Consider the following 27,888-nt stretch of genomic DNA (forward strand, 5'->3'; position numbering starts at 1 on the left):
GATGAAATATATAAGGGAGGTGAAAAGTTATATATCAAATCTTTTGACATATAATCAATTTCATAAACTACTAACTAATCTGTTTGAAAATATTAGGAAGCATTAAGCGTAGTGTCTGGTTCAATGTTAAATGTACTACATTTAAATAATCTTGATAATGTTTTGATCTCCTAAAATTATTTTTAAGTATGAAATTTGATACCCAGAATGGATATACCAATATGTTTTGCAAAAAAACAATGCATTGAGATTCTTATAAAAACTAAAAACCCTGTGTCATCATCACTGAATGGGAGAACTGATTAGAAAATGGGAAAAAACATACTGTTCATTGAGAGAAAAAGAATGGTAAAGATACTTATAAAAGAGAAACAAGAATATTAAATACAATCTTACAGTTCCTACCATTAGATGGCAGAATGCCAAGCTGCTTTGCAATACTTCCAGTCTCTTCAGGGATGGGACATGTGGCAGAACAGAGGCCATTTAAGTTTTATTGATTTAAATGAAGAGGATGCAGCCAATATATTTCATTTTCACAGTAAAGTCTAGTGTGGTCTAAGTACAGCTCATTCTACTAAAGTTATATTATATAGTTTGACTAAGGGCCACTATTTCTTTTAAAAATTAGGATTTCTTTATTCCACAGTGATTCTGGGTGATTTTGATAGATTTTATCATCTATCTTCAGAAAACTGATTAGAAAGTTGTCTTTGTAGGAACAAAGAGATACTCTCTCTATATAAAAAGAAACTGTATTATTTGTTAGCTACAAAAATCATCTCAGTGCTTTAGGAAACAAAGGCTACCTTCTCTGGAGAGCTGGCACACACTGTGATATTTCAAACAATTTAATGTGTTTGGGACGAACCATCGATTTAATCTAATAATTTTAATCTAATGGTTTCATTTCACATGGGAGGAAAACCCATCGACTTGTTAAAACACTGCATTCTCAATTATGGTAAGACCAAAATACTCATCAAAGTCAAAGAGAAGTAAAATATGATATACCTCCCCAAGTATTTATTTCACTTTATAAAGTGTGATTTTCCAATGAGAATGAAATGTCTTATCTAATGTTCTTTAGAAGGTACTTAGCTACGGCCTGCAGTTTTCAGCAATGTCCTTTTAATGTGAGATTTAATTATAAAACTATACTTTATTTCACTTATTTTCAACATGCCAGTTCAGAATATCTGCATTTCCAGGGCTTTTGTCACAGTTATACATTTTAAAATTAAAAATTAAACACTTGATTTTATCCTAGAAAATTCATTGCTTCTGAGTTGGTGCATCACAATATGGCACATTATCTATAAGGAGATCTTTCCTAGGGACCAGTTCTGAAAGAAAAACAGAAAGGGAATAATTAACATTTTTAAAATTAAAGTAAATACATTCATTTGCCCTAAAATTCACAACAACACATATAGAGTTTTAGGCAAATCTTCCAGAGATATTTTATTTCAGTTAACACCTAAGGTGGAGTCTTTGATTTTACGTGTAGACAGTAGGATTCTCATTTCAGAGTATATAAAAACATGTATGACCAGCTAAACCCTTTATCACTTATTCATTAAATATAACTAATTAAATAAATGAACAGAATTCAGCTAAAGAATATTATCAGCTGTCTGATTACAGATTACTGATAATTAAAACCATCAATTGGAAAATGTTTTTATATTACTTACTATAAAAAGAAAGACTGCTTTCTTAATTTAAAGTTTCCAAATTTTACAGAACAGTGGTTCTCAAGTGGGGGTATTTTGAGTGGTCACACCAACTGAAGAATGCTGCTGGAATTTAGGGGGCAGGAGCCAGGGATGTGTGGGATAGTCTGTGCTGTGGAGAGCTATCCTGGTCACAAGGCTATGAGTGCCCAGTTGAGAAACATAAACAACGACACAACAATAAATACTGATTTCTATGCAAGACATGCTGGAGTCAATTGAGTAAAGCTCTTAAGATATAAAATTTTGAGAAGATACATGATTTCTCCTTTTTAACTCCAAAAAAGCTGAAGTCAGGTGAACTGTCAAGTTCAAAAAAATGTTCACACCACATTCTCTGAACTTGCCTAAATTCTTCAAAAACAATGTGATCATGAAAGATTTAGAAAGACTGAGGAACTCCTCCAGATTAGGAAAGACTAAAAAAACGTAATGACTACATGCCATTTGTATAATCCGCAGTTAGGAAGTAGACCAGAGGAAAATTCTCTTTTCTGCTGCTATAAAGTACAGTTAGGACAAATGGAAAAATTTGAATAACAGAACTGTATCTATGTTACTATCTCAATTTTGATAGTTATACTGTGGTTACAGTAAAAACAAAAAAAAGTCTTTGTAAACTTAGGAAACACACACTGAAGTATTTTTAAGAAATACACCCTAAAGTATTTCTCCAGATGTAAATCCAAGTGGGCTACCATGATTTTTTTTTAAATGCTCATTTGCAGGCAAAGAGCATTATCCGCAAGAAAGTTCAGGAAAAAAAAAATGAGAAAGGCTGATGAAGCAAATGTAAAATGTCAGCCTTTGTGGAATCTGGGTAAAAGAAATTCCCATATCCTTCAACATTTCTTGATTCTTTCCTGTAAATTTGAATCATTTCAAAAAAGTTTTTAAAAAGACATCACTAAAACGAATTCAATTTAGAAGGGCATAGAAATTCTCACTTGTCAAACAAATAACTCATCTGACTAAAAATAATGCTCTTATTACCCAGATGGTATATCTGATTTACTAAAATAAAAACCAGTTAAATAACTATTATTTAACCATTGTTTGTATCTCAACTACTTCACAAAATCTTTGGAGATTTCACCAGATTATAGTTTAGGTTTTAACTTATTAAAAAAGGCAGTACATTGTTCCACTTATCAAACATATATGTGCCTATTTTATGCTGGACATTACATGAAAAAATAAAGATTGGGAGGTGAATATTAGCCTCTTCAGTAGGACATGGTGACTATAGTTCATAATACACGTTGCACATTAAAAGATGCTAAGAGAATAGGTCTTAGAGGTCCTTATTCTAAGAAAAAAATAGTAACTTTGTAGAGGGACTAAACCTAGACTTATTGTGGTGAACATTTCATAATATATATAAATATCAAATCAATATATTGTATACCTGAAACTAATATAACATTACATGTCAATGTTTTTCTTTGCCTCAAAAAAAAAAGTCGCTTCAGCTTCAGAGAGTTCACAATCTAGTAGAAAAGACAGACTGACTAACCAAAAGTCCAACAAATGAGGGTTTAAATGAGTAAGAGATTTCATTTTGTCACATATCAAGAAATACAGAGTAAGTAGTCCGAGGCTACTGCTGATGCTTAACACACTCAGGACCCAGACTTTGTTCTTCCTGTTCTGCTCTCCTTCACGCATGGTTTTGTCTTCATTGTTGCTGTCGCATCACATTTGCATTCCAGACAGGAAGAGAGAAGGAAAAGGGGCAAAAGGAGAGTGATAGTTTGGCCTAGGCCTTTTTGATAGGAAAACAATCCCCTTCCTGGAAGTAACACCTACTACACAGCTGCTTACAATGACCAGAAAGGTGTCTTGTCTGTGAAATCACTTTTTGTTTTGGCTTGGCACACTAAACCCTGAACACAATATTTCAGTTAATAAAAAGAGAGTGAACACTGGAGTGGCACAAGCAGCCCTCTCTTTTAGCTACACATGAACATGTGCCCCTCTTCCTGTCTATCGAATATACCCATTTGCTACCGACCCCTAAGGCCTGGCTCAACCAGATTCAAAGCAAGGATCTCTGGCTGATGTGCTCGCTTTTCCCTTAGGTCCAGCTGTGGCAACATGGCAGCCATCTATTAGACCACAGTAAAGAACTGGATCCAGCAACAAAGGCCTGGGAAGGGAAACACATGGCAAATCCTAAATCCTGGTGGACAGGAGGAGCAAGGCTCACTCCTGGCAAAGCAATACATTCTGTAGTCAGCCAACCTGGCAGCTACTCACCCTGTTTTCTGGGAGACCCAAAGACCCTCTCTTGTCCACTGTCCTCCAGAGCTCCTGGTTCTGCCCTCTGGGGGATCCTCCTTATCTGGAGGTAGGGATATTGGGGAAGATGCCCTTTTTTGAGTCTCTGAAGCTTTCAGAGTCCACTTCCTGTTGATATGCATTCAAGGGCACAAGGACAGGCTTGAAAGTTGAACAGCGATAGCCAGGCTTGGGGTTTCTTGGAAACACAATTCATTCAAAAACTTTATAAACTTTAAATCTGTTTTTTCTCAGGCATTGTCATATACAAGTAGCCAGACACAAACATCTTGACACAGCTTCTAAGCATGAACATGTTCATTCTTTGCTAATAGCCTCTGTTCTGCCTATCCACTAACCCTAGCTAAGGGACACTTGTTCTTTTTTTTTTTTTTTTAATTCATTTGAGAGAGAGAGAGAGAGAGAGAAATTGATTGATTTGTTGTTCCACTTACTAATGTATTCATTGGTTGATTCTTGTATGGGCCCTGATCAGAGGCTGAACCTGTAACCTTGGCATATCAGGATGACACTCTAATCCACTGAGATGTCCAGCCAGAGCTAATGGACACTTCTTCCTTCCCCTTCTTTTTATTGTTATGCTATTACAGTTGTGCCAATTTTTCCCTCTTTGTCTTCCTCTGCCTAGGGAACCCCTGCTCCCACAGTCAATCTAATGGACACTTGAAGTAATGAAAAACTATAGGCTCCACTGAGTAGGTGCATCCTGCATCTGATCTTTGTTTGGCAAATGAGAAGGCTTAGGGCATCGATCTTATTTCATGTTTGAGCCCAGAAGCCCCCTTCTTGTTTTGGCTTTAGTTTTAGTGGATAGGAGAAATTGACATTTTCAATGCTGTAAATCAGTGATTTTCAACCTTTTTCATCTCATGCAACACATAAACTAATTACGAAAAGTATGCAGCACAACAAAAAATATATTTTTTGCCAACCTGACAAAAAATATAGGTATAACTTTGATTCATTCACATGGACAGCTATGGTTGTGTTGTCTCTTGTCAGTTTTTTATTTGACAATCTAAGGGAAAAGAGGTCAGTGCCCGACTAAATAGTCAGGTTTTGCATGTTTTAAAAATTCTTGCTGCACATGGGCAGAAAATCGCTGCTCTAAATTATAGGATTCTCAATCAGTTAGACATCAGAATGTGGACAGGAGAGTGCAGCCTGGCAAAGGAAAACTTCCTTCTATCTCTTCTTTGCAGACCAACTAGCTTAATCTGCATTCATCCTCTTGATTCAATATTTTGCTGAAAGCAGGAAGAAATAATCAGCACACACTGACATTCTGATTATTTCCCCTACTGCAGTAGTCTCAGCCAGTACTTGGTCCGTGTTCCAAGAAACAGGGGGAGAGACTTACCTTACATTTCACCGCTACATGACAAGGGCCATCAGCTTGAAGCTTGTAATGGTCAGGCCTATGACAGTCATACCCCATTCCCCTATCCCTGCGCCTTCGATTCAACTAAATTCACATTTTGGGTTGTGTAATTTTCACACACTTGTGGTAGTAACTTCTATTGTTCTTAGTTAAAAGTAACAGAAGTTGACTCGGACAGATGACGCACAGAGCACTTATTAATGGGTAGTTGGTGTAACACATGGAATTGTTGTGAGGGGTTAAAAATTAGGCAGGCTTGCAGCTAAGCTACTAGGAACAATGTCCAAAGCCATGCCACAGAACTGGCCTGATGATAAAAACCACTGCTGACTATGGGGCATGAGAAGAAACTCCCATTTCTACCCCCATGGAGCACACGATGGCACACTTCAGACACTCCTTACGACATCTGCTCCTGCCGCCACACCAATGCCACATTGGGTCAGTCACTTGACTCTGCATGCTCTTCCTGCCAGCAAAACAGATTCTGTGCCAAGCCTCTTTTTTCAAGTTCATTTCTGAATATGGGTAAGTGTGCTGTACCCATGTCAAACACTCATGTTTGAGCTGCACAGGAAACTGAGGAACTGAATTTTCTAGGTTCTATCCTGGGGATTTAGAACTCCTCCCTTAGACAAAGCAAGGACATTCAAAGAGTGGTAAATAATCAGAAAGCCTGCCAAACTTCACTACTTCATCCCTTCATACAACTCATCTTATTAGGTAATCTTTGGAATCAAAAGATACCCTACAATTGAATTTTTCTGTATTCATTAATTGCTAATGCTTTAATTAGGACAAATAAATCAGTTATATATATATATGCAATATACTATTTTTCACTGTAAGTTTGTTTTATGGATTATAAAACCCCTGACTTTGCTCTATATATTATATATCAAAGTACCGTAACAATATTAATTTATTTAAGTTGCCAGATCTTGACAAGGAACTGAGGCAACATGGATGGACCTATAGGGTATTGTGCTAAGTGAAATAAGTCTGTCAGAGAAAGACAAATACCATGTGATTTCACTAACTGTGGAATACAAAGAATAAAATAAATGAACAAAAAAATAGAAACAGACTCATAGATACAGAGAGCAAATTGATGGTTGGCAGAGGGAACTGGGGGACGAGGTGAAAAAGGTGAAGGGATTAAGTACAAATTGGTAATTACAAAAAAGTCATAGGATGTAAAGTACAGCATAGGGAGTATAATCAATAATATTGTAACAACTATGTATGGTGCCAAATGGGTACTTGAAATACTGGGGGATCACTTTGTGAAGTATGTAATTATCTGACCACTACACTGCACATCTGAAACTAATATAAAATAATACTGAATATAAACTGCAACTTAGAAGTAAAGTTTAAAAAGTAATTTCTTAAAGTTAAAAAGCCTTAAACTCAATTATGGCCCCAAATCAAAATTTAGTTCAAGGTTTTGAATAAGTAAATAAGTAAGTAAATAAATAAAAACAAACATGAGGGAACACTTCCAAACTCATTTTACATGGCCAGTGTCATACTGATATTAAAACCAGGCAAGTACGCTACTATAAAAGAAAATTACAAGGAATGTAATTTTCCTTGTAAATGACCCATGGCCATGGACAACAGGGTGGGGACTGACTGTGGAGGGGGCAGGTGGAGGTGGTGGGCAGGGCAGGGGAAGCAATGAGGGATTAATCAGGATAACTGAGACAACTATAATAGAACAATAAAAAAATTGAAAAAATAAAAATAAATTATGTTGTAAATATATAAACAAATGCATAAAATGTATTAAAAAGAAAATTATAGGCCAATTCCACGATGACCATAGATGTAAAGTGTTCTCAAAAAAATATTAGCAAACCAAATTCAACAATACATTAAAAGAAACACACACCATAATCAAGTTGGATTTACTCCAGGAATGCAAGGATGGTTCAACATCCACATATCAATCAATGTGGTACACCACATTAACACAATGAAGGATAAAAATCATTGGATCAACTCAATAGATGCAGAAAGAACATCTGACAAAATTTAAATCCATTTACGATAAAAACTCTCAACCAACTGGGTATAAAAGGAACATACCTCAACATAATAAAGGCCATATATGACAAGCCCAAGCTAGGATTATACTCAATGGTGAGAAAGTGAAAGCTTTTCCTTTAAGACCAGAAACAAGGCAAGATGCCCACTCTCACTACATCTATTCAACATAGTACTGGAAGTCCTAGCCAGAGCAATTAGACAAGAACTAAAAGTCGTCCAAATAGGACAGGAGAAGTAAAACTGTCTCTATTTGTAGATGACATGACATTATACACAGAAAGTTCTAAAGACTCCACCAAAAACTGGAAGGCCTGCAACAAGCAGAACCCCTGAGAATGTTGAATGCGTATGGGCTGCAATCAACAAAGACTGGTGACTGACAGTGCGAAAACTAGCTCATCTGGGGATTCCAGATTTTGATGCAGGATCTTGGCATGAAACACGTATGGCAAAATTCATTCCACAGCTTCTGCTACCAGAGCAGAAAGACCATGGTGCTGCAGTTGCTAATGACTTGATTCAAACCCACTACTAATGAACTAGATTTCCTCAAGGTCATAACCAGAGATGAATTGCGGGGTCTACGGCTATGATCCAGAAATGAAGGCCCAGTCATCCCAATGGAAGACACCTGGTTCTCCATGCCCAAAGAAGGTGTGGCAGAGTTGCAGCAAGATCAAGACCATGTTAAACTGTGTTTTTTGAACGGGAAGGTGTTGTTCATCACAAGTACATTCCTCCAGGCCAAAAAATTAATAAGGAGTACTGTCTCAATGTTCTTCGTGGGTTGAGAGATGCGATAATATGAAAATAGCCACAGCTAGGGGCAACTGGTGATTGGCAGCTTCATCGCAACAATGCTCCCACTTATGCATCCCACCTCATGCAGAGTTTTTTTGTGAAACATCAAATTGCCCAGGTGACTAACCCTAACCCCCTAAAGCCCAAATTTGGCACCCTGCGATTTCTGGCTTTAGTTCTCAAAACTAAAGTCACCTTTGAAAAGGAAGAGATTTCAGACCGTCAATGAAATTCAGGAAAATAGAAAGGGGCAGTTGATGGTGATTCCAACAAAGGATTTTGCAGAGTGTTTCAAACAGTGGAAGAGACACTGGGAGAACTGTGTGAGGTCCCAAGGTGCCTACTTTGAAGGGAGCTGAGGTGTCATTGTCCTATGTATAATGTTTCTTGTATTTTCTTCAATAAATACCTCTATATTTCATATAACATTGCTGGATACTTTATGGACAGGCCTCATATATAAAGAATTCAGATCAACTCAATAGCAAAACAAAAGAAAACAAAACAATCTTACATAAAAATGGGCAAAGAATCTGAAGACATTTTTTCAAGGAAGACATACAGATAGCTACTAGGTACATGAAAAGGTGCTTAACATAACTAATCATGAAGGAAATGCAAATCAAAACCATATCACTTCATACCTGTCAGTGTGGGTATTATCAAAAAGATAAGAAAAAAAGACAAGAAATAACAAGTATTTGCCAGGATGTGGAAAAAGGAAACCCTTAGGTAACCACTGGTGGGAATGTAAATTGGTGAAGGCACTATGGAAAACAGTATAGAGTTTCCTCAAAAAATAAAATAGAACTACCATATGATCTAGCAATTTCATTTTTTGGGTATTTATCCAAAAAAAATGAAATAACTATCTCGAAAAAATATTTGCACTCCCATAGTCACTGCAGCAGCATTATTTATAACAGCCAACACATGGAAACAACCTAAGTGTCCATCAAAAATTAAATAAAGAAAATGCTGTGTATTTTATGTGCACATGCACATATACACAAAATGGAATATTATTCAGTCATAAAAAAGAAAGAAATCTGTGTGGACCTTGAGGATATTTTGCTAAGTGAAATAAGCCAGAGAAAGACAAATATTATATAATCTCACTTATATGTGGAATCTAAAAACAAAACAAAACAATAACTGAGCACATAAATATAAAGAAGAGATTGGTGGCTGCCAAGGCAGAGGATATATGTGGATGGATAAAATGGGTGAGGGTCGTCAAAAGATGCAAACTTCTAGTTATAAGATAAATAAGCCCTGGGAATGTAACATACAGCACTGGTGACTATAGTTAACAATACTGTATTGCATATTTGAAAGATTCTTAGAGAGTAACTCTTATAAGTTCTCATCACACATAATAAAAGTAACAGTATGATCATGGATAGTAACTAAACACTTATTGTGGTAATCGTTTTGCCATATACACATATATAAAATCATTATGTACACCTAAAATTAATACAATATTAAATGTCGATTTTATCTCAATTTTTCAGAATTTATTGATGGCATGGTTTATAACAGCATAGCAATCAAAGAGGCATCTAGGATATAATTTATAAGACATTAAAATACTTAACTCTGCAGTTACAGAAGACATCTCTAAATATATCGAGCACACAAATATATATAAGTTCAAATTAGAAAACTTGAACACAAAATTGTTTTCTTTGAAAAGCCTGTTCTTGACCCACCAAGTTTTGGATTTGGAGTTCTATTCTATCCCTCCACAACACTGCCTACCTTATCATGGCACCCAAAAGACTGTGTCTGAACACTTAGTTGTCTGTCTTCTACATAGTACTCTAACTTCCACAAGGACAGGAACCAAATCAGTCTAGTCCATTGTTCTATTCTCACTGCTTAGCGCAACAGATATTCAATAAATGTTGACTCACATTAATGCTGTAGAATACAAACCTTAAGAGAGTTTTAGGCAAAGACTATAAAAACCAAAGGATGTAAGTTTAAAACCGTATCTGAAATAAAGAATAGCTCCTAAGAGCTTCAATTTTTTTAATGTATCACACATGTTCAGAAGCACATCCCTATTTTGTTTGTCTTACATATATGCCACAGAGAAAGTTAAAAAATGTGGATAACGCTATTCAAAAGTTAAGTACTAAAGTACTATTAATATATAGCCACCAGAAGTCCCAGGTTTTCCTGGTACCATCTTTATTCATAAACTTGGTTACTGTCTATAGAATGTATGTTTGATAAAGGCCAACAATGAAACCAGCTGATCAACGTCCGTATTAAGAAAAAAGGCTTTGAACACCATATGATTTCACTTCTATGTGGCATCTAATTAACAAAACAAACTTAACAAAATAGAAACAAGCTCGTAGGTACAGAGAACTGACTGGCAGCTGTCAGAAGGGAGGAGGTAGGGAGCTGGGTGAAAAAGATGAAGGGATTAAGCAAAAACCACAACAAAACCTCACAGACAGACAATAGTATGGTGATTACCAGAGGGGAATGGGGGTGGGGAGAGGAAGGAGAAGGTAAGGGGAGGATAAATGGTGATGGAAGGAAACTTGACTTGGAATGGGGAACACACAATACAATATACAGATGATATATTGTACAGAATTGTACCCCTGAATCCTATATAATTTTATTAACCAATGTCAGCCCAGTAAATTCAATAAAAAATAAAAACGTCTTTGACAACTGTCAAAAATCAATGAGAAAGCAAGTATAGAACAATGAGTTAATTTTGGTATTTTTCTAAGTCATAGTTGTTATTTTTCTATAGAATACCTAAAAAGGTTAGGCTGCACCAATGATGAGAATGGTATGAATCAAAAATTATTATTCAGGCACCTTATATCATAACCCCCAAAATACAGAAAAGTAGGGAGTATTTGGAAAGAAAAATATGTTCCCCAATTATGAAATGATTTTAAAAATAAGTTTTCCCAAGTGGTAAAATTCTTATGTCTTTAATAAAGAATGTTGAAATTATCTACAAGAATAAGGAAAGTGATTTTTTAAGGAAAAAACACCAAGAAATTATTTAGGATAAAGAGTTCTCTCTGGGAGTCAATACTTAATTTCCATGGTGAATATTATTTGGAAGAGAAGGAAAAGAAAGATGGATTCAGGGTTTTTGCGTACAAGGTGATTGCTCTTGCAGATGGAATTTCATTTTCAATTATTTTTTTCACATTGGGATATGATGTGGTATTTTCTAGAAGCACACAATCACAATGCTCTATTTTATAGCTAAGAAGGAGCATTTTAATTCCTCTCAGTTATGTATGCCAGTATGAACACTGCTAAAGTATGTGTAGGAATTATGCTTAAAGTAACTTCTAAAAACAGAGATTAAAGAATTAAATTTGTTATAGGAAAAAGAGACCCATTTATATCTTAATAGAAAGAATAAGGTCATTATTAAAGCAATAAAGTATTATAAACTAATACATCAGAGTCAAAATTTTCAATCCTGGGGGAAAATTAAGTTATACAGAAAATCAAGAGATAAAAAGAAATTTAAACCAACACTGTCCTATTTAAAACCAGGTATTTGAAACATGGATATCAAATTTAATTATTTAAAATAACTTACATTTTTATTCATATAACAAAAATAATATTTACTTGTGATCACCTGTATAAAATGTTGGCTATACTACACAGAGCTCTAAGGAAGGCAATTAAAGCTAATGACCACATTTTCAATTTAGGATTACTTATGTTTACTGCCCTTATAACTCAGACCTAATAATTTCTGATAAGTCCTCATGAACTAAAAATAACCTTAAAAGCCATATAGGACTTAGTTCACTAGATATCATGATTTATTATAAGGCTACAGTAAATCAAGACATTATGGTATATGATGCAAGAACAGAAAAACAAACTAATTGATGATATTATGAAGTCCAGAAACAGATGTACACACATACATAGTTATTAGACTTTATGACAAAGGTGACCCGGCAATGCAGTGGAGAGAGAGTGCTGTTTTCAATAAATGCTGGATCAACTGACCATTCACATGTAAAAAGTAAATCCTGACCCCACCTCACACCACATACAAAAATCAACTCTAGTTGATATAAACAACCAAATGGAAAGATCAAACAATAAAGCTTTTGGAAGAAAACAGGAAAATCTCTTCATGACCTTGCTCTAATACTTTTTAAACAGGACTCAAAAGTACAACAGGTCCTGCAGTAATGCCACTGTGTTCAACCTTGTATCAATGCAATGATGGTAAGATGCCTTAGGAATTTAACTCTTATTTATATCAATTAGCCTACAGAAAAACTGGTTTCATTATATGTCACTTCACTAAAAGCTGCAGAACCTATTGGTGCCATTGAGGACTTACTAAACTAAAGGAAAAATATGCGTAAACTGGACTATATTAAAATTAAGAACTCATCAAAGATAAAAATGAAAAAGCAAGCCACAAAGTAGAAGATTCCTGTCATTCATATATCCAACAATGAACATTGTTGGAATTAATCCAACAATGAATGTGTACTCAGAACATATAAAGAATTCTTTCAAATCAATAGTAAAAATGTAGATAATTGCTAAGAAAAATGGGCAAAAGACTTGAACAGCCACTTCATTAAACAGCTGGCCATTAAACAACTGAAAAGGTACTAATACTTCATTACTTACCAGAGAAATGCAAATTAAAATCACAATGTGATACCATTATACAACCCCCAGAAAGACTAAAATTAAAGAGACACACGGAACAATAAAAAAATAAATAAAATAAAAAAGAGACACACAATACCAAGTGCTGGTGAGGATATAAAGCAACTGGAGCTCTGAGACACCGCTGCTGGAAGTGTAAATCAGTCTAAGCATTTTGGAAAGCTAGTTAGCAGTATCTACTTAAAGCTAAATAAACACACAGTCCCTTTGACCTGGAAAATTCACTGCTAAATGTATATATACACAAGAAAATGCATTATATATCTGCAGTATATATGCACATGTACATATGTTTTTTAAACCAAAAGGCACATAGAAGAATGCTCACAGAATCATTACTTATTATAATCCAAAATTAGGAACAACCCAAATGAACAATAGTAGAATGAATAAATTTGGTATAGTCAAACAATATTCAAAGAAACGTTGCTATGCAAAACAATATAGATGATTTTCACAAATGTAATGTTGAGAGAAAGAAGTCAGACAAAAACAGTAATCATGTATCATGCCATTTATATAAAGTCAAAACACTTTATTAAGTTAAAAATTGACAGTGCTAAAAGTCAGGACAGTGGTTATGCTTGTGGGGAGGGAGTATATAGGAGGGACATAAGGTCATGAGGGGGCTTCTGGGATACTGGTAGTGTGTTATATACCTTGATGTGGATGTTGGTTGCATGCATATTTCACTTAGTGAAAATTCTCTGGATTATACAGCTACAAACTGGACACTTTCCTATTTGCATGTTATACTTCAATCACTTACTTTAAATGTGAAAAAAAGCCTTTCAAAAATGCTAATGCCATCTTTTTCATTGTTATTGTTGTCCCCAAAGAAACTTTAGGGAATAAAAATAAAATATAATGTGAAATGAGATTCTGCCAAAGCCCCACCAGGAGTCTTGAGCTATGATGAAGGATCCTCTATTCTATTTTTATTTTCTATAATCCCAGTTTTTCTGAATTAAAATAACTCTAATCATAGAATAAAAAGTAAAGAAAAAGTAATCTTTTCTTTAAATCTAAGGAATGATTTAATCTAGGTCAGTGATAAATGATACTAGAAATATTAATAACCCCAAATAAATATAATAAAAATAGTCATACTGTCTTTGTAACTGCAGTTTTGTAATACAACCAGTAGTGAAGGTTAAAGAGAAAAAATAAATTAAAAAAGAGAAAGAATAAAATCTGGTAAAACAAAGTTTCATAATTCAGCATTTTTAAATGATAGCCTTACAATAGTAGATACAATATAACATATACTGCATTGCCTGGCAAAATCAAGCTGTTTTACTGATTAGCATTAAAAGCACCGTTAATTGCTCAATATTTTAAAACACACTGCAATCAGAAAATATTTTTCTTTAATTTTACTTACTCAGTGTATTATGGTCTGTGTGAATACCTTGTATAACAGACGTTCTGAGTAACAATTCCACATCGGAACCTATTTTTATTAGCTGTTAAGAAAACCAAACACATAAAATAAATCCTTCAAGTGTTTTTTCAAGGTTCATATGAATGTACTATTTTTGAAAACTACAGGTTTACTACAATTTTTTTAGGTAATCCTGCCCTTAACTTTTTGTAACCATTGCAAGTATACAGAAAGCTCAGATAGGTGTAAACTTTTAACTTTTCCAAAACAGACTTAGAGCATTTTTTTGTTGTAATTATATTTTACAGTGTGTTTAAAATACAGTTCTGTTTTTTTTTGGGGGGGGGGTGTGAATCTTTCTTTTATAGAGTTGGATGTTCTGAGAACTAGAAAGTGTTGGGTGAGGAGTCACAATACTTGGATTCCAACTCTGGTTCCGTCATTAATTCATGGCTTGGGGTTAATAACCTACTCTGAAGTTTCAGACCTCGTCATTCACAAAATGAAGAACTGGACTAGAACAGAAATTCTCAATCGTGTGGTCACCTTGGAGGACCTTGAGACCCTTTCAGGGGACCCATGACATCAAAATTATTTTCATAATACTAGAGCCTTTTGCATTGTTTGACTTGTGAGAAGTAGAACTTTCTCTATGAAATACCATTTGCATTTGAATAAACCACTGACAGGCAGGCAAACTATGATTATTCAGGTTTGGCTATTTGGTAGACTTTTTCTTGAAAATGAGTTAAGTGAGGCGGGAAGTTAACAGGGGTCAGATGATAGTCTTACAGGTCATGGTAGGTAAGGACTTTAGATTTTGCTTTGAATGGGATGAGGAGTCATGGAGGTTGTGAGCGGAGGAGAGACAGAGTATGTCTTTAAAAAAGAGGCTCACTCTGCCTTTTAAAGTATTGACAAGAAAGGGAGCACTTGGGTTTTTGGTCTGAGAGTCAAAAGGAGGGAGCTGCCACTAACTGACATGGAGAAGGCTGCAGGGGCCCAAAGCCTCCCATCCTGACAGACTGAGAAGGGGATCAGCAGGGGAGAGAAAGGGGGAACAAAGGGATCTCCTCACCCACTGCAGGTGCTAAACCAAGTGGAGTCCTAGGTCTAAGGCTGGGAACAAGGTCAGATGAGGAACAAGGGATTAGGGGAGACAAGAGGGAATGGACAGGACATGGTGTGTATGAACCCTGGAGCCCCCCACCCCCAACCGCCAAAATGGATATATACATCCATTGGTCTAATAGGAACAGAGTTCCACGTTGCAACTAATCTTTAAGGAAATCGATCACTTATTGACATATACTATCAAAGAATGTTCACCATTATTTGAAAAGACTGTTATGTACTCCTACACCTTTACAATTACTTATCTGTGTGAGGCTGAATTTTCTTCAAATACTTCAATCTAAAAAACGCATTGAATGAGGAAGCAGATAAAATTTAGCTGACTTCTAAGCCAGACGTGAATGATATTTGCAAAAATGTAAAGCATGTCACTCTTCTCACTAAAGTATTTTGAAGATATAGTTATTTTTCATAAACAATGTATTTGTTAACATATAATACACTTGTTTTTAAGTGATATAGTCAATATATATTTTTAAAATTTCTCAGTTTTAAATTCTAATATGGTAAATATTGATAGGTATGACATATAAACAGCACTTTTTAGGGTCCTCAATTTTTAAGAAGATAAAGGGGTCTTGAGAACAAAAAGCTTGAGGACGGATGGTCTATGTCATTACATAGTCCCTGTTTGTGCTGTCATATGCTTAAGAGAAATCTTTCCCTTTTTTCTTTATCTTATAGGGAAATACTTTAGCTATGTCATTTTTATCATTAGCTTGACTGTTATAGATATTTACTACTTCAAAAAATGCCATTTTTGAAATATAAACACATATTTATGAAAAAATTTTTAATATGCTGAAATTTTATTAAATATGCAAACATTTCTCTAATTTGTACATTTTTTTTATCAAACCAGTTCTTGGAATTGTCCATTTTTCATTTTCTTCCTATGGGTTTTTTCTCCCTATTTTATACAAGGTTAGATACAGGGATACTTGGAAAGCTCAAGACTGAGACAGTGTATATATACACAGCATGGTTTTATACAGAAAATAAATCATTGTGTACTTTTTGCAATGAATATGTATTGGGAGTACTAGGGAACTCACAGACTAATGTCAGTAGACTGTCTTCAACTAGAACAAGCAACTAAAATGCAAATATAGAAGGCAAACCAAGCGTAGGTAATAAACTGTGGCTGGTTAACTTCTACTGCCAACAGGAATTTTTTAAAAAATCTGTCGAGTTGAGTTCAATGAGATGTTCCCTCTGTAGTTCTGAGTTACCACAGCACTCCTTCTCCTTAGTTTCAGTCACTTGCCTTGAGTGAAGATAGCATTTCTGTGGGTGCCTAGGTTGATTCAGCTGCTCTTGTTTTGACCACGGCAACATTCATGTTCTTTTCACCATGCAACTCGCTGTCATATGAGTGTAGGCAGATGACCCAGAGGAAGTGAGCCATGCCAAACAAGTTAAGGTTACACACAGTTGCTTTAAATATCAGGGTTTTCATTTCATATAACCTCTCTATTTTCATCATTTCCTCTAGCTGCTGATACAATTTATAAGAGTTTTATTGTAATTGAAAAGATTACTGTACCTCTTCTATTTTCTTAGGAGAAGTTTCACTTTTATTACTTTTGAATTCTTCATTTATCTTTATTCTGGCTGCTACAGAAAGAAAAATATATATACAGTTATTTGCTTTTCTAATTTACATCCTGTCCCAATAATTTACATGTTATTCATTACGAATGACTACTTCTCTAGCAGAGGAAATAGTTTTGCCCCATGTAAAACAAAGTATACAAAACAGAAATTTATTAAAGAAGTCTCTTGGAGAGCTTCTGACAGGCTGGCAAATTTGTTATTAAACCTAATATAAACATTTACCACTCTAATACTTTTGTTTCCTGCTTTTTACTTCCAATTTCATTTGTGTACCTCTAGCTATTATATTCTAATAAATCCAATGTTTTGTTCCTATAAATCTAAGGATTTAAATTAAAATGTTTTTTAAGATGGCAAACTCAATACATACAAGCACATTAAACCACACATACATACACAAATTGAAATAAAGATATAGCAGTCTTTAGAGCCTTGGCTGACATGTAAAGTGAGTGATAAATAACACTTTTGTTCATGTATACCACTGAGACTTTCGCAACATTACGGCAGCATAATTTAGTTTAATACGACAAACTGTCTTACTGTATTGCTGTGAGCATTTAATGGAATGATCCGGGTAAAGTGGTTAGTGAACATACAATGTTAGCTGTTCTTACAATTATTTTACCTAAAAACATTTAAAGTAACAAAAATACGCTCTTTTGATGGAGAATAGTCATAAAACCTTCCTTCTATGCTTCATAATTTCAATATGTAAGGTGGTTAGAAGTTTGGGCTTTGGAGTAAGACTGCATAGGCTGAATACTAGTTCTCTCTCTTACTAAGTACAATGTAGGGCAATTCCTTTCACATTTTGTTAGTTTCTTATCTGAAAAAAATAGAAATTATAATAGCAACTACATCATTGGGCTGTTATAAGAATTAAATGAGGAAGTTGTGTAAAGTACAATATAAGGCATATACTTTAATAGTCAAGAAATTGTTTTTGGTGAATTATAAAAGCTTGAATTCCTAGGGACAGTGGGGACACTTTACGTAGGTTAAAGAGGTTTAGAAATGTATGAGAATTGAAACTGGACATGACCGACAAAGAACCTAAGCTTTAGAGCTCTGACTCTCAGGTAAGATAGAAACCACATAGAACAGTGAAATAATGAATTTGGAATTGTTTGGGATAGATTCTGAATTCTCTTTCATAGCTACTGTCACTTCTAGAATGACACAAGGCATTAACAATATGGTAGTTTCTGGTAGTAGAGAGCATAAAAATTTGATTATAAAATACAGAAGTGATTTTAATTTTCCTTAAAGATACACTCTTCAGGAAAGTGTAATGTAAACTAATCTTTATAACACAAAACAACATTAGAGAAGAGATAGTAGAGGTCATTCCCTAAGATGAGTTTTGACTGTATACAAGGTCTCTTGGATATATTGGCAGCCATCTTAAGAATGGACCTGTTCCAAAGGGAATAAAATAAACTTACCTTCTAATGCTCTGGTATCATTTTTAAAAACTTGTTGTCTGGTCCTGTGCAATGTTTTAAAAAGCTGTAAAACCTATCAAGGAAATTAGAACTCAGACCTCAAAAGAAAAAAAAAAGTCACATTTAACATAATTACAAAATATAAACAGTATTTCTTTTCTGTTTGTTTCTTGGACTATTTTTCAAAGTAGCTGATTAAAACCAGAGTTTGCCAAAATGCCTTTACATTATTTATCCTTAAATAAAAAAAAAAAACTTTATTTACAAAAATATACAAAGTTTTTTGAAACAAAACAATTCAAGGATAATTAAAAAGTTAATAATCCCCCTGCGAAAACCAGTCTGCTAAGGTAAACAACTTGACCAGTCTGGTATGTATTGTTATCATTTTTCTTAACATGGTGAGGCCTTCATCTGTTCTTAAAGTGAGATACACATAAACACAAAGTCATGATCTTATTATACCTTAAGAGAGCCCAGAAGGAAGATATTTCAGGTAACTTAGGCAAGTTCTACTGTGATTTCTCGAAAGATAAGTAAAATGCTGAGATTCTACGACTGTGCTAAAAAATGGAGAGAAAAGAGCCTGGCACTTTGGTAGGAGACCGACAGTGGCTGAGGCCACCTCATACTTCTCAAGTCCAAAAAGGTCCTCAATATTATTCCTCCAATATAGCTGTTTCTCCTGTCTTCCCAATTTCAGTTACAGAAGACACAGAATTTCTCAAGCCAAAAATCTCAAGGTCAACTTTAAATCTACCTTACTCTTCATGTGAAAAATGCTAGGATGTCTAATTTTTTGTACATTCACCATACTTCCGAACTATTTAAGATCAGATGCTCCCCATCTCTTTCTTAGATGACTTAAAGAGATTTGTCACTCTGCCACCCTTCTCTTCTTTCCTCCAGGCTATTCACCAGATAGTGATATCTAACGTTTACTGAGAATATCCTGTGTGCTAGGCACTGTTTTAAGTATTTTAGAAAACCTGTCACTTCAAAGACAGACACCAAAACAGAAACAGGAAATGAGCAGAAAACATAAAAACTAAACAAAACAAAAACAATTAACTCCTAAATTACTGCAAACATGGAATAACAAAAACAACAAAAAAGTTAAATTAAAAAAGAACAATCAGAAAACTCCCAAAAGCTCTTGGATATCAAATGAGTGAGAGCAAAGATTAAGTAGAGAAAAACTGTCCAGAAAGTAGAATAAAAATTGGGAGAGAAATTGAGGAGAGAAAACATAAGAAAATTAAGGGAGTGGGCTAGATGGCTCCAACAACAGAGAACAGAGAAAACAGAAATTAAAAAGAGGAATAAATCAAAATTTCACCAAGTAAGATACATGAGCTACTAGATTGAAAGGGCTCCACCAAGTGCCCAACACAAAACCTATACCACAGCTCATCGTCCGTAAGTTCAGCACAATGCTATTAAAAAGAAAACTCTGAGAGAAAAAACAGTTCACATATAAACGGTAGAAAAGTAGAATGGTACCTGACTTCTAAATAGCATCACTGTGAGAAGACAATAGTGTATTATCTGCAAGTTTTGAAAAGAAAACGTCCAGTTTAGAATACCCTACATAGACAAATTATCACTTATTGTACAAGGGCAAATAGGGATTTTCAGGAATACAAAGTCTCTTATATGCCATATACCTTTTCTTAGAACACCAAATGTGTTCCACCAAAACAAGGGATGAACCACAAAAGAAAAAAGCATAAGAATCAGGTAGACAGGTGATCCAATACCAGAGAGGCAGAGATGATAGTAAAGAACAAATATAGGTCAGCATTTGTGCAACCAGCCAAAAAAGCAACTCGTCAGGAAAAGGCTGAACTGTTCCAGAAAAGATGTTACTAGGGAAGAAATAAAAATGGTAGACTTTTGGTTTTGTTCCGTTTGGGGATATGTAGGACACTAACTAATAATAAAAACAAGACAGTTATTAATTTCAAGAAAAACTAAGAATTAGAAATTAAAGACAATGTAATTATATTTATATTAAAGAGCTGGGGTGTGGATAAGTTTTATATAGTCAAATAATATCAGAGACGAGACCGATTAACCATAACTTGTATATTGAGAGGAATAAGGTATAAGGGGAATCTTAGTCCTCAACCTCCATAGTTAAAAGTCAAGAAAAATATCTCCAAAGAGAAAAATAAATAAATAGCAGTTTAAACATTTTAGAAACATAGAGATAAATATCACAACAAATAGCTAAAATGATTAAAAGCTCTTATTCCAGGGAGAAGGAATTAGATGTAGAAGGAAGTAGACACCTACTGGTATTTCTGTAACACTATTTCTTTTTTCCTTTTTAATTTATCTGTATTTGTCACAACCTTTTTAAAGCAGAATGTGACTTGAGCACTACATTTCCATTCACAAAACTTGCTCTGAGTTACTTCTAAAAGGCTTTAGAACATGCCTAAGTAGGCTTATAATTTTGCTACTTTAAACAATACTTTTCTTTGGAAAACAAGCCTTACAGATAGTTACTCCCATCGAGTTGGTTCAGCTTAGCATACTAATTTCTAGAGGCCATACATACAGTTGATATCTAGAGGGGATAGAAGATTTAAAAAGTAGATCCTAGGTGATGAAAGTTATTTTAAACATGCATATCTCAGAACACTTCAGTGACAAAAGATTTGGTCTACTATGGAATCAGCTTGAGAACTAAACACTTTAAACCACAAAGCTAACTAACATTAGGTTATACACATCTTGCAACAAACAACATAATTCTGTTAAAAGCAGCCAACATGAAACAAGAAAGAAAAAAAACAAAACTAGTTCTGCTTTAGTGCCTAAAGTATCACAGTATCATACACTTAGAAGTAGAAAGAAATATTTTCTTTTCTTTTAGTAGTTACTGTCATGCCATATAGATTTTTAAATGTTAATTAAAAATAAAGAAAAAAATCCTTGAAAATATATTACCAGAGGGAATGAAGGTAAAGTATTGAATACATGTACAAGTTATTCTTCAGGTGAGCTTAGTCTACTTCCTCTGTATATGACATGTCACCATCTCCTTTGAGGGGCAGCATCTCTTCAGTTACAGCAGCATTGTTGTCATCAGCAGTGGGGTCATCTTCATCAATACCTAGACCAAGTTTGATCATCCTGTATATCCCGTTAGCATGTGTCTGGGGGATTTTTCAGACTGAAGCCAGACGACAGGAACGCCATCTCACAGTGTAGCATGACCAGGTCCTTCACAGCTTGTCATTCTCGTCAGCCTCTGCCCTCTGCCTTCAGGTCTTGGTGATGCAATGGTCTGGGTTTGTCTCCAGGTGTTTTTTTGCTGCCATGTAACCCATTGTTGTTTCTCAGGGCTTTAGCCTTCATGATTCTTTCCATGTTTGCAGTCCAGCCATAGATGCTTGTGACAATGCAGCATGGTGATGTCACCAGTTTAACATGACCACCGTTTCTACTTTTTTTCTCCAAGATATCCATGATTTTGCAGAGGTTTTCAAACTTGTGGGTTTTTTCCTCCTCTTCCTATTTGTTTTTCTCTTCATCTTCTGGAAGTTCCAAGCCCTCTTTGGTGACTGACACTGAAGCTTTCCCCTCAAATTCCTTCAGTTGCTGGACGAAGTACTCATCAATAGACTTGATCATACAAATAACTTCTAGACCATGCTTCTGAAGATGTTCTATGAAGGCCAAAGTTAGTTTCCTGGTCTCACCTGTGATGTAAAAGGTGTGTTTCTGGTTGTCCTTCCTTCTTGTGCAATAGTATTTTAGGGAAACCATCCCATCATCAGAAGAAGAGGTACAGTATATTTACAGCTCTGAAAGCTTCTCCTGATTTTGAGTCTTCATGTATTCCAAGCTTAATATTTTTAGAGAATTGCTCATAAATTTTTTTGTAGTTCTCTTTCTCTTCCGCCAGTTCAGTAAAGAGTTCTAAGCATTTATGACCAAATTCTTTCTGATAACTTTCAAAATGTTGTTTTGTTGCAGCATCTCCTGGGAAATATTTAAAGGGATATCCTAAGAATCCACCACAGCTCTAATGAATCTCAGATATTCAAGGATTAGCTCCTCAGTTATCCATTATGAAAACATTGTGGAAGTAAAACTTAAATTCTGTTTTCCTGTTTGCAAATAGGTCAAAGGGAGCATATCTTGGAACAAAAAGAGGGCCTCCAAATTCCAATTATCTTTCAACTGAAAAATGCTTCACTGTCAAGTAAGCCTCCTAGTCAGTAGTCAAGCTTTTGTAGAATTCCCTGTATTCTTCATCAGTAATGTTGTCAGGACTTCTTGTCTAAACTGTCTTTGGTTTGTTCAGTTTTTCTTGATCACTGTACTTCTCTGTGCTCTTCTTCTTCTTGTTGTCACCATCCTTCTTTTCTTCTTCCTCTTTGTCATAACCAACATCTTCAATTTCAGGTTTGTCATTGAGCTTCTTTTTCTTTCTCTTCCTTTTCTTCAGTATCATCATCACTGACTTCTTTATCACATTCTTTCTCCACAAAAAGATTAATGGGGTAGCCAATAAATTGAGAATGTTTTTTCATCATCTCCTTTATCTTTCTCTCCTCCAAGTACTCAGGCTGGCCTTCTTTCAGATGCAGGATAACCTTTGTTCTATGACCCATGGGTTCCCCTGTGTCAATCAGAACTGTGAACAATCCTCCTGCAGAAGTCTGCCACACATGCTGTTCATCATCATTATGTTTTGTGATCACAGTCATTTTTTCAGCAACCAAATAGGCCAATCTAACACCAAATTGGCCAATCAGAGAGATATCTGCACCAGCCTGCAAAACTTCCATGAACACTTTGGTCCCAGACTTAGCAATATTATCATGGTTATTGATCAAATTGGCCTTGGTCATTCCAATTCCAGTATCCACAACAGTGAGGATTTGGTCCTGTTTGTTTGAAATGAGATTAAGGTGTTGCTCTTTCCCAGAGTCCAATTAACAGGAATCTGTCAAGATTTCATACCTGATCTTGTGCAGAGCATCTGATAAATTTGAAATAAGCTCCCTCAGAAAGATCTTTATTCAAATAGAAAATACTGATGATCAGTGACAGCAACTGGGCGACTTCTGCCTGAAAGGCAAACATCTCAACCTCCTCCTCCTCCATCAGCTGGTCGTGATTCTGGGTTTCCTCAGGCATCTCAGCTGAAGGACTGTGAGGGCTCTGTAGTAATGCAGCACCAGGATGCAGAACCAACTGGCCAATATTTCTTAATCTTTACATACTTCTCACCTTTAGAAAAACTATAAAAATTTTATTCAGAAAAAGAAAGGGAAAGGACACTATAAGAAAAAGACATCCCACAGAATGGGACAAAATATTCACAAATCATATATCTGATAAGGTGCTAGTTATTTTTGCTACTATATCTCCTAGGGCAAGAGTAACAAAGGAGAAAATAAACAAATGGGACTATATTAAACTAAAAAGCTTCTATGCAGCAAAAAACAAAACAAAAAACAAAAAATCACCAATGAAATGAAAAGGGAACCCACTGTACAGGAGAACATATTTGCCAGTGAGACATCTGATAAGGGGTTAATGTGCAAAGCATATAAAGAACTTACACAATTCAACAAATGGAAGACAAACAACCCAATCAAAAAAATGGCCGAAGGATCTGAACAGACACTTCTCCAAACAGGACGTACAGATGGCCAATAGATATATAAGAAAAAGCTCAACATCACCAATCATCAGAGAGATGCAAATTAAAACCACAACAAGGTATCACACCTCACACCTGTCAGAATGGCTATCGTGAATGAATAAATCAACAAACAACAAGTGCTGGCGAGGCTGTGGAGGAGAGGGGACCTTTGTGCATTGTTGGTGGGAATGCAGACTGATGCAGCTACTGTGTAAAACAGTATGGAGTTTCCTCAAAAAATTAAAAATGAAACTGCCTTTTGACCCAGCAATCCCACTTTTGGGAATATACCCTCAAATTCCAAAATACCAATTGAAAATAATATACGCACCCCTATGTTCACAGCAGTGTTATTTGCAATAGCCAAGATCTGGAAACAGCCCAAGTGCCCATCAGTAGATCAGTGGATAAAAAAGATTTGGTACATATATGCAATGGAATACTACATGGCCCTAAAGAAGGAAATCTTACCTTTTGCAACAGCATGGATTGACCTGGAGATCATTATGCTAAGTGAAATAAGCCAGTCAGAGAAAAACAAATACCATATGATCTCACTTATATGTGAAATCTAATAAACAAAACAGAAACAGAGGCATGGATACAGGGAACAGACTGACAGCTGTCCAAAGGGAGGTGAAGGGACTGTAAGAAAGAAGGTGAAGGGAATCAGCCAAAGAACTACATGCATAACCCATAGACACTAACAGTGTGGTGATGGCCAGAGGAAAGGAGGGGCAGGGGCTGGGTGGAGGTGGGCAAAGGGAAGGAAAATGGAGGCATCTGTAATAGTGTTAACAATAAAAATAAAGTTTAAAAAAATAACTTTTACAATTCGATAATAAAAAAATTAATAGGCAAAGGATTTGATTCTTATTTTTCTTAATTTCTCTCTCTTTTTTTCCCCCAAAGGATCTGAATAGACATTTCTCCAGAGACAAGAGATAAATGGCTATTAAGGCCATAAAAAATGCTGAACATAACTTGCCATTTGAGTTATACAAATTTAAATCTCAGTGATACTACTTCTCTCCATTAGGAGGACTATAGTAAAAAAGATAGTAAAAAACAAATGTTAGCAAGGATGTGGAAATATTGGAACTTACACATTGTTGGTAGGAATGTAAAATGGTGCAGTTGCTTCAGAAAACAGTTTAGCAGTTGCTCAAAAAGCTAAACAGTTATCACATGACTCAGCAATTCCATGCTTAGATATATACCCAAGAAAAATAACATGTATTCACATAAAAACTTATATATGAATGTCCATGTTAGTATTATTTGTAATAGTGTCAAAAAATATAAACAACCCAAATGTTCATAAACTCATGAATGGGTAAATAAAATGTGGTATATCCATATTGTTATGGTTTGACTTGTATCCTCCTAAGACATGCTGAAGTCCTAATCCCCAGTACTTGCAAAATGTGACCCTAGTTGCAAACAGTCTTTGTAGATATAATCAAGTTAAGATGAGGTTATCATTACTGCCTTGAAGTTATCAGCGCTAATATCACCTTGGAGTTAATATACTTATATTAAAAAGCAGAAAGTTAAGTTACAGGTTGTCTTCTCTTCCCCGTTTACTTATACTGATTGAACAAATTTAGGCAGTATATGTAGAGAATGTATTCTTCAGTCAGATGAGTTTGACTCTGACTTTGGTACTTATTGCAAGTTTGGATGGGTTACTCAGATTTTTAGCCTTTTTTTTTTTAATAATGAGGTAATTTTAAGGGTGTTTGGTATAATTTCTGTATTAGGTTTCACTGCAGATAGTCATTACTTACCTATTCCTTCTAAGTCGGGGTTATATACTCCTCCTGAGTACATCCCCAACATTGGACACTTACTGCACTATATGTTAACTGCTTACTTGTACCATACTTCCTCAAAGGCTTCTTGATTACCTTTGAGTCCTCCATGCTTAGCATAGCTGTTTTCTATACATTGTAGACCTGGCTAAAACGCTTTTTTGGAATGAATCCTTTAATTTGTATTCAAGTTTTCCAAGCAATTTCCCATTTCAAGACTTTCCATATTCTAATTCCTCTTTCTGGAATGGTCTTTTTTCTAAACTTGAGGTCACAACCTAATTTAACTTTTATTACAGGCACTTTTTTTTTTTTAATCTCTCCAGATAGGTTAAATCCTAATTATATGCACACAAAATACACTGTACGTTCAACTCAAAGCACTTAACACAATTCTAATTAAGTTACTTAAAACTCTCCCGACCTGCTAGACTTCTGTAGGAAGGCAAAGGTGGCCTGTTTATTGTTGCATACACTATGCCTAGACAATATAGGCTAAATGTTGGCTATTAGGTATTACTAATAGCTATTACGGCCACTCAGTAAGTTTTTTGAATGAATAATCCTTTACAATTCTGTCTCTATTGGTGCTGTGACATATATTACAACGTCCTGAGGACACCAACTGCAGTAGTACATGAGGCATTGCTCAGCGGCTATGGCGATAAGCATTGCTTTTCCTCACTATATCCTAGCGGGCGATTTTCCTCTTTCCATGCCTGTGTTTCAGCCAGTGACAGGGACAAATCCCAAACAGCCATGCTGATATTTAAGGTTAAGAATGGCTCGTCTCTGAGAATTGTGCACCGGCGGGAATGTCCATTAGTTTGATGAAAAATGGTCCCGAGACCAAGTCCTCAGGAATGTGACCCCGGCGGGGCCATCGCTTCCCGAGCTCATTCAGAGCACTCGGGTCTCTGTTCTGCGTCGCTGTTATTTTTGGTAAGTGAATTTACCGGGGCTCGGTTTCCTTGGTTCCTAGAAAACCGTGTACCTTCCAGTTTTACGACTACACCTTTGACCTCACGGGATGGTTGGAGCGCATGGCTGCCTTTAGCCCCTAGTACACTTGCTTCCCAAGGATGGGAAATGGGCCCCTCAAATACTCGGCGGGGAGATGAAACGCGGGCAGGACTCAAGTCTTGCATCACGGAACACACTCGGTACCGCGGTAGGCTAAGAACTAGGAGGCACTGGTGCCTCCCTCCCTCCTCCGCACCTGCACAAACCCTCGAGCACTCGTCAGGGGCATCGGCCACATCCTCCGTGGAGGGCCTGAACCCCAGCTACGGGACTCCAGAAAACAAGTCAGGCCGCGCTCTTAAACCCCCTAGTCGGCATCGCACCCAACACCTCCCCAAGCCCTGTCACCTTGGCTGCCTGACCCATGTCTCTCCTCACAGCGGCGGCTACCTCTCCAGCGGCCTAGTCGCCCCGCCTCCAGCAACCAATCACGGCCTGGCGTGCGCGGGCCAACTCCGGTAACTACGTTCCTAACGCATCACAACCAATCACCAGGAAGCATCTTCATCATAGCCCCGCCTTCCGCGGAGGAACGTGAGAAAGGAGTTTGATGAACCAGAACGTCTGGAAAAGCCGCGAGAAACCGGCGAAGTCAATTACAGGCGAGAAGAGAACGGAAATCACCTGGACGCCATGTTAGTTAGGGGCAGGGTCACTTCCGGGTTTTTTTCCCCCCCCTCTGAGGCAACCTCTGGTGGCGGAGAGTGGATTGACATTTAATGGGTGGCTTCAGCATCTACAATATATACACAATTCATTACCTCCTGCTTCGGATTTAGGCTTATCTATTAAAGAACCCTTATTATAACGTTTTCC

General features: G+C 36.0%; 1 protein-coding gene and 1 pseudogene across 1 annotated transcript; both read right to left on the reverse strand.

Moving 5' to 3' along the window:
• Positions 1-27,670, reverse strand: LYRM7 (LYR motif containing 7). Its single transcript, XM_054568509.1, has 5 exons — positions 27,421-27,670; positions 18,565-18,637; positions 17,046-17,116; positions 14,366-14,447; positions 1-1,346 (listed from the first exon to the last, which is right to left on the reverse strand). Exons 1-5 carry the CDS (start codon positions 27,436-27,438, stop codon positions 1,276-1,278), a joined length of 315 nt encoding a protein of 104 aa, XP_054424484.1. The 5' UTR covers positions 27,439-27,670; the 3' UTR covers positions 1-1,275.
• Positions 21,579-23,724, reverse strand: LOC129066704 (heat shock protein HSP 90-alpha-like; annotated as a pseudogene).
• Positions 27,671-27,888: the final 218 nt, after the last annotated feature.

Source organism: Pteronotus mesoamericanus, unplaced genomic scaffold (genome assembly GCF_021234165.1).
Source record: "Pteronotus mesoamericanus isolate MK-2021 breed Mesoamerican mustached bat unplaced genomic scaffold, CSHL_Meso_final contig_2, whole genome shotgun sequence".
Classification (NCBI taxonomy): Eukaryota; Metazoa; Chordata; class Mammalia; order Chiroptera; family Mormoopidae; genus Pteronotus; species Pteronotus mesoamericanus.

Bases quoted from the DNA above. Each gene is read 5' to 3' on its own strand.
- LYRM7 (XM_054568509.1), bottom strand. The intron at 17,117-18,564 runs GTAAGTTTATTT...TTCTTTCTGTAG, and splicing joins TGATACCAGAGCATTAGAAG to CAGCCAGAATAAAGATAAAT. The intron at 14,448-17,045 runs GTACAGTAATCT...TTTTCTTAACAG, and splicing joins CTCCTAAGAAAATAGAAGAG to CTAATAAAAATAGGTTCCGA.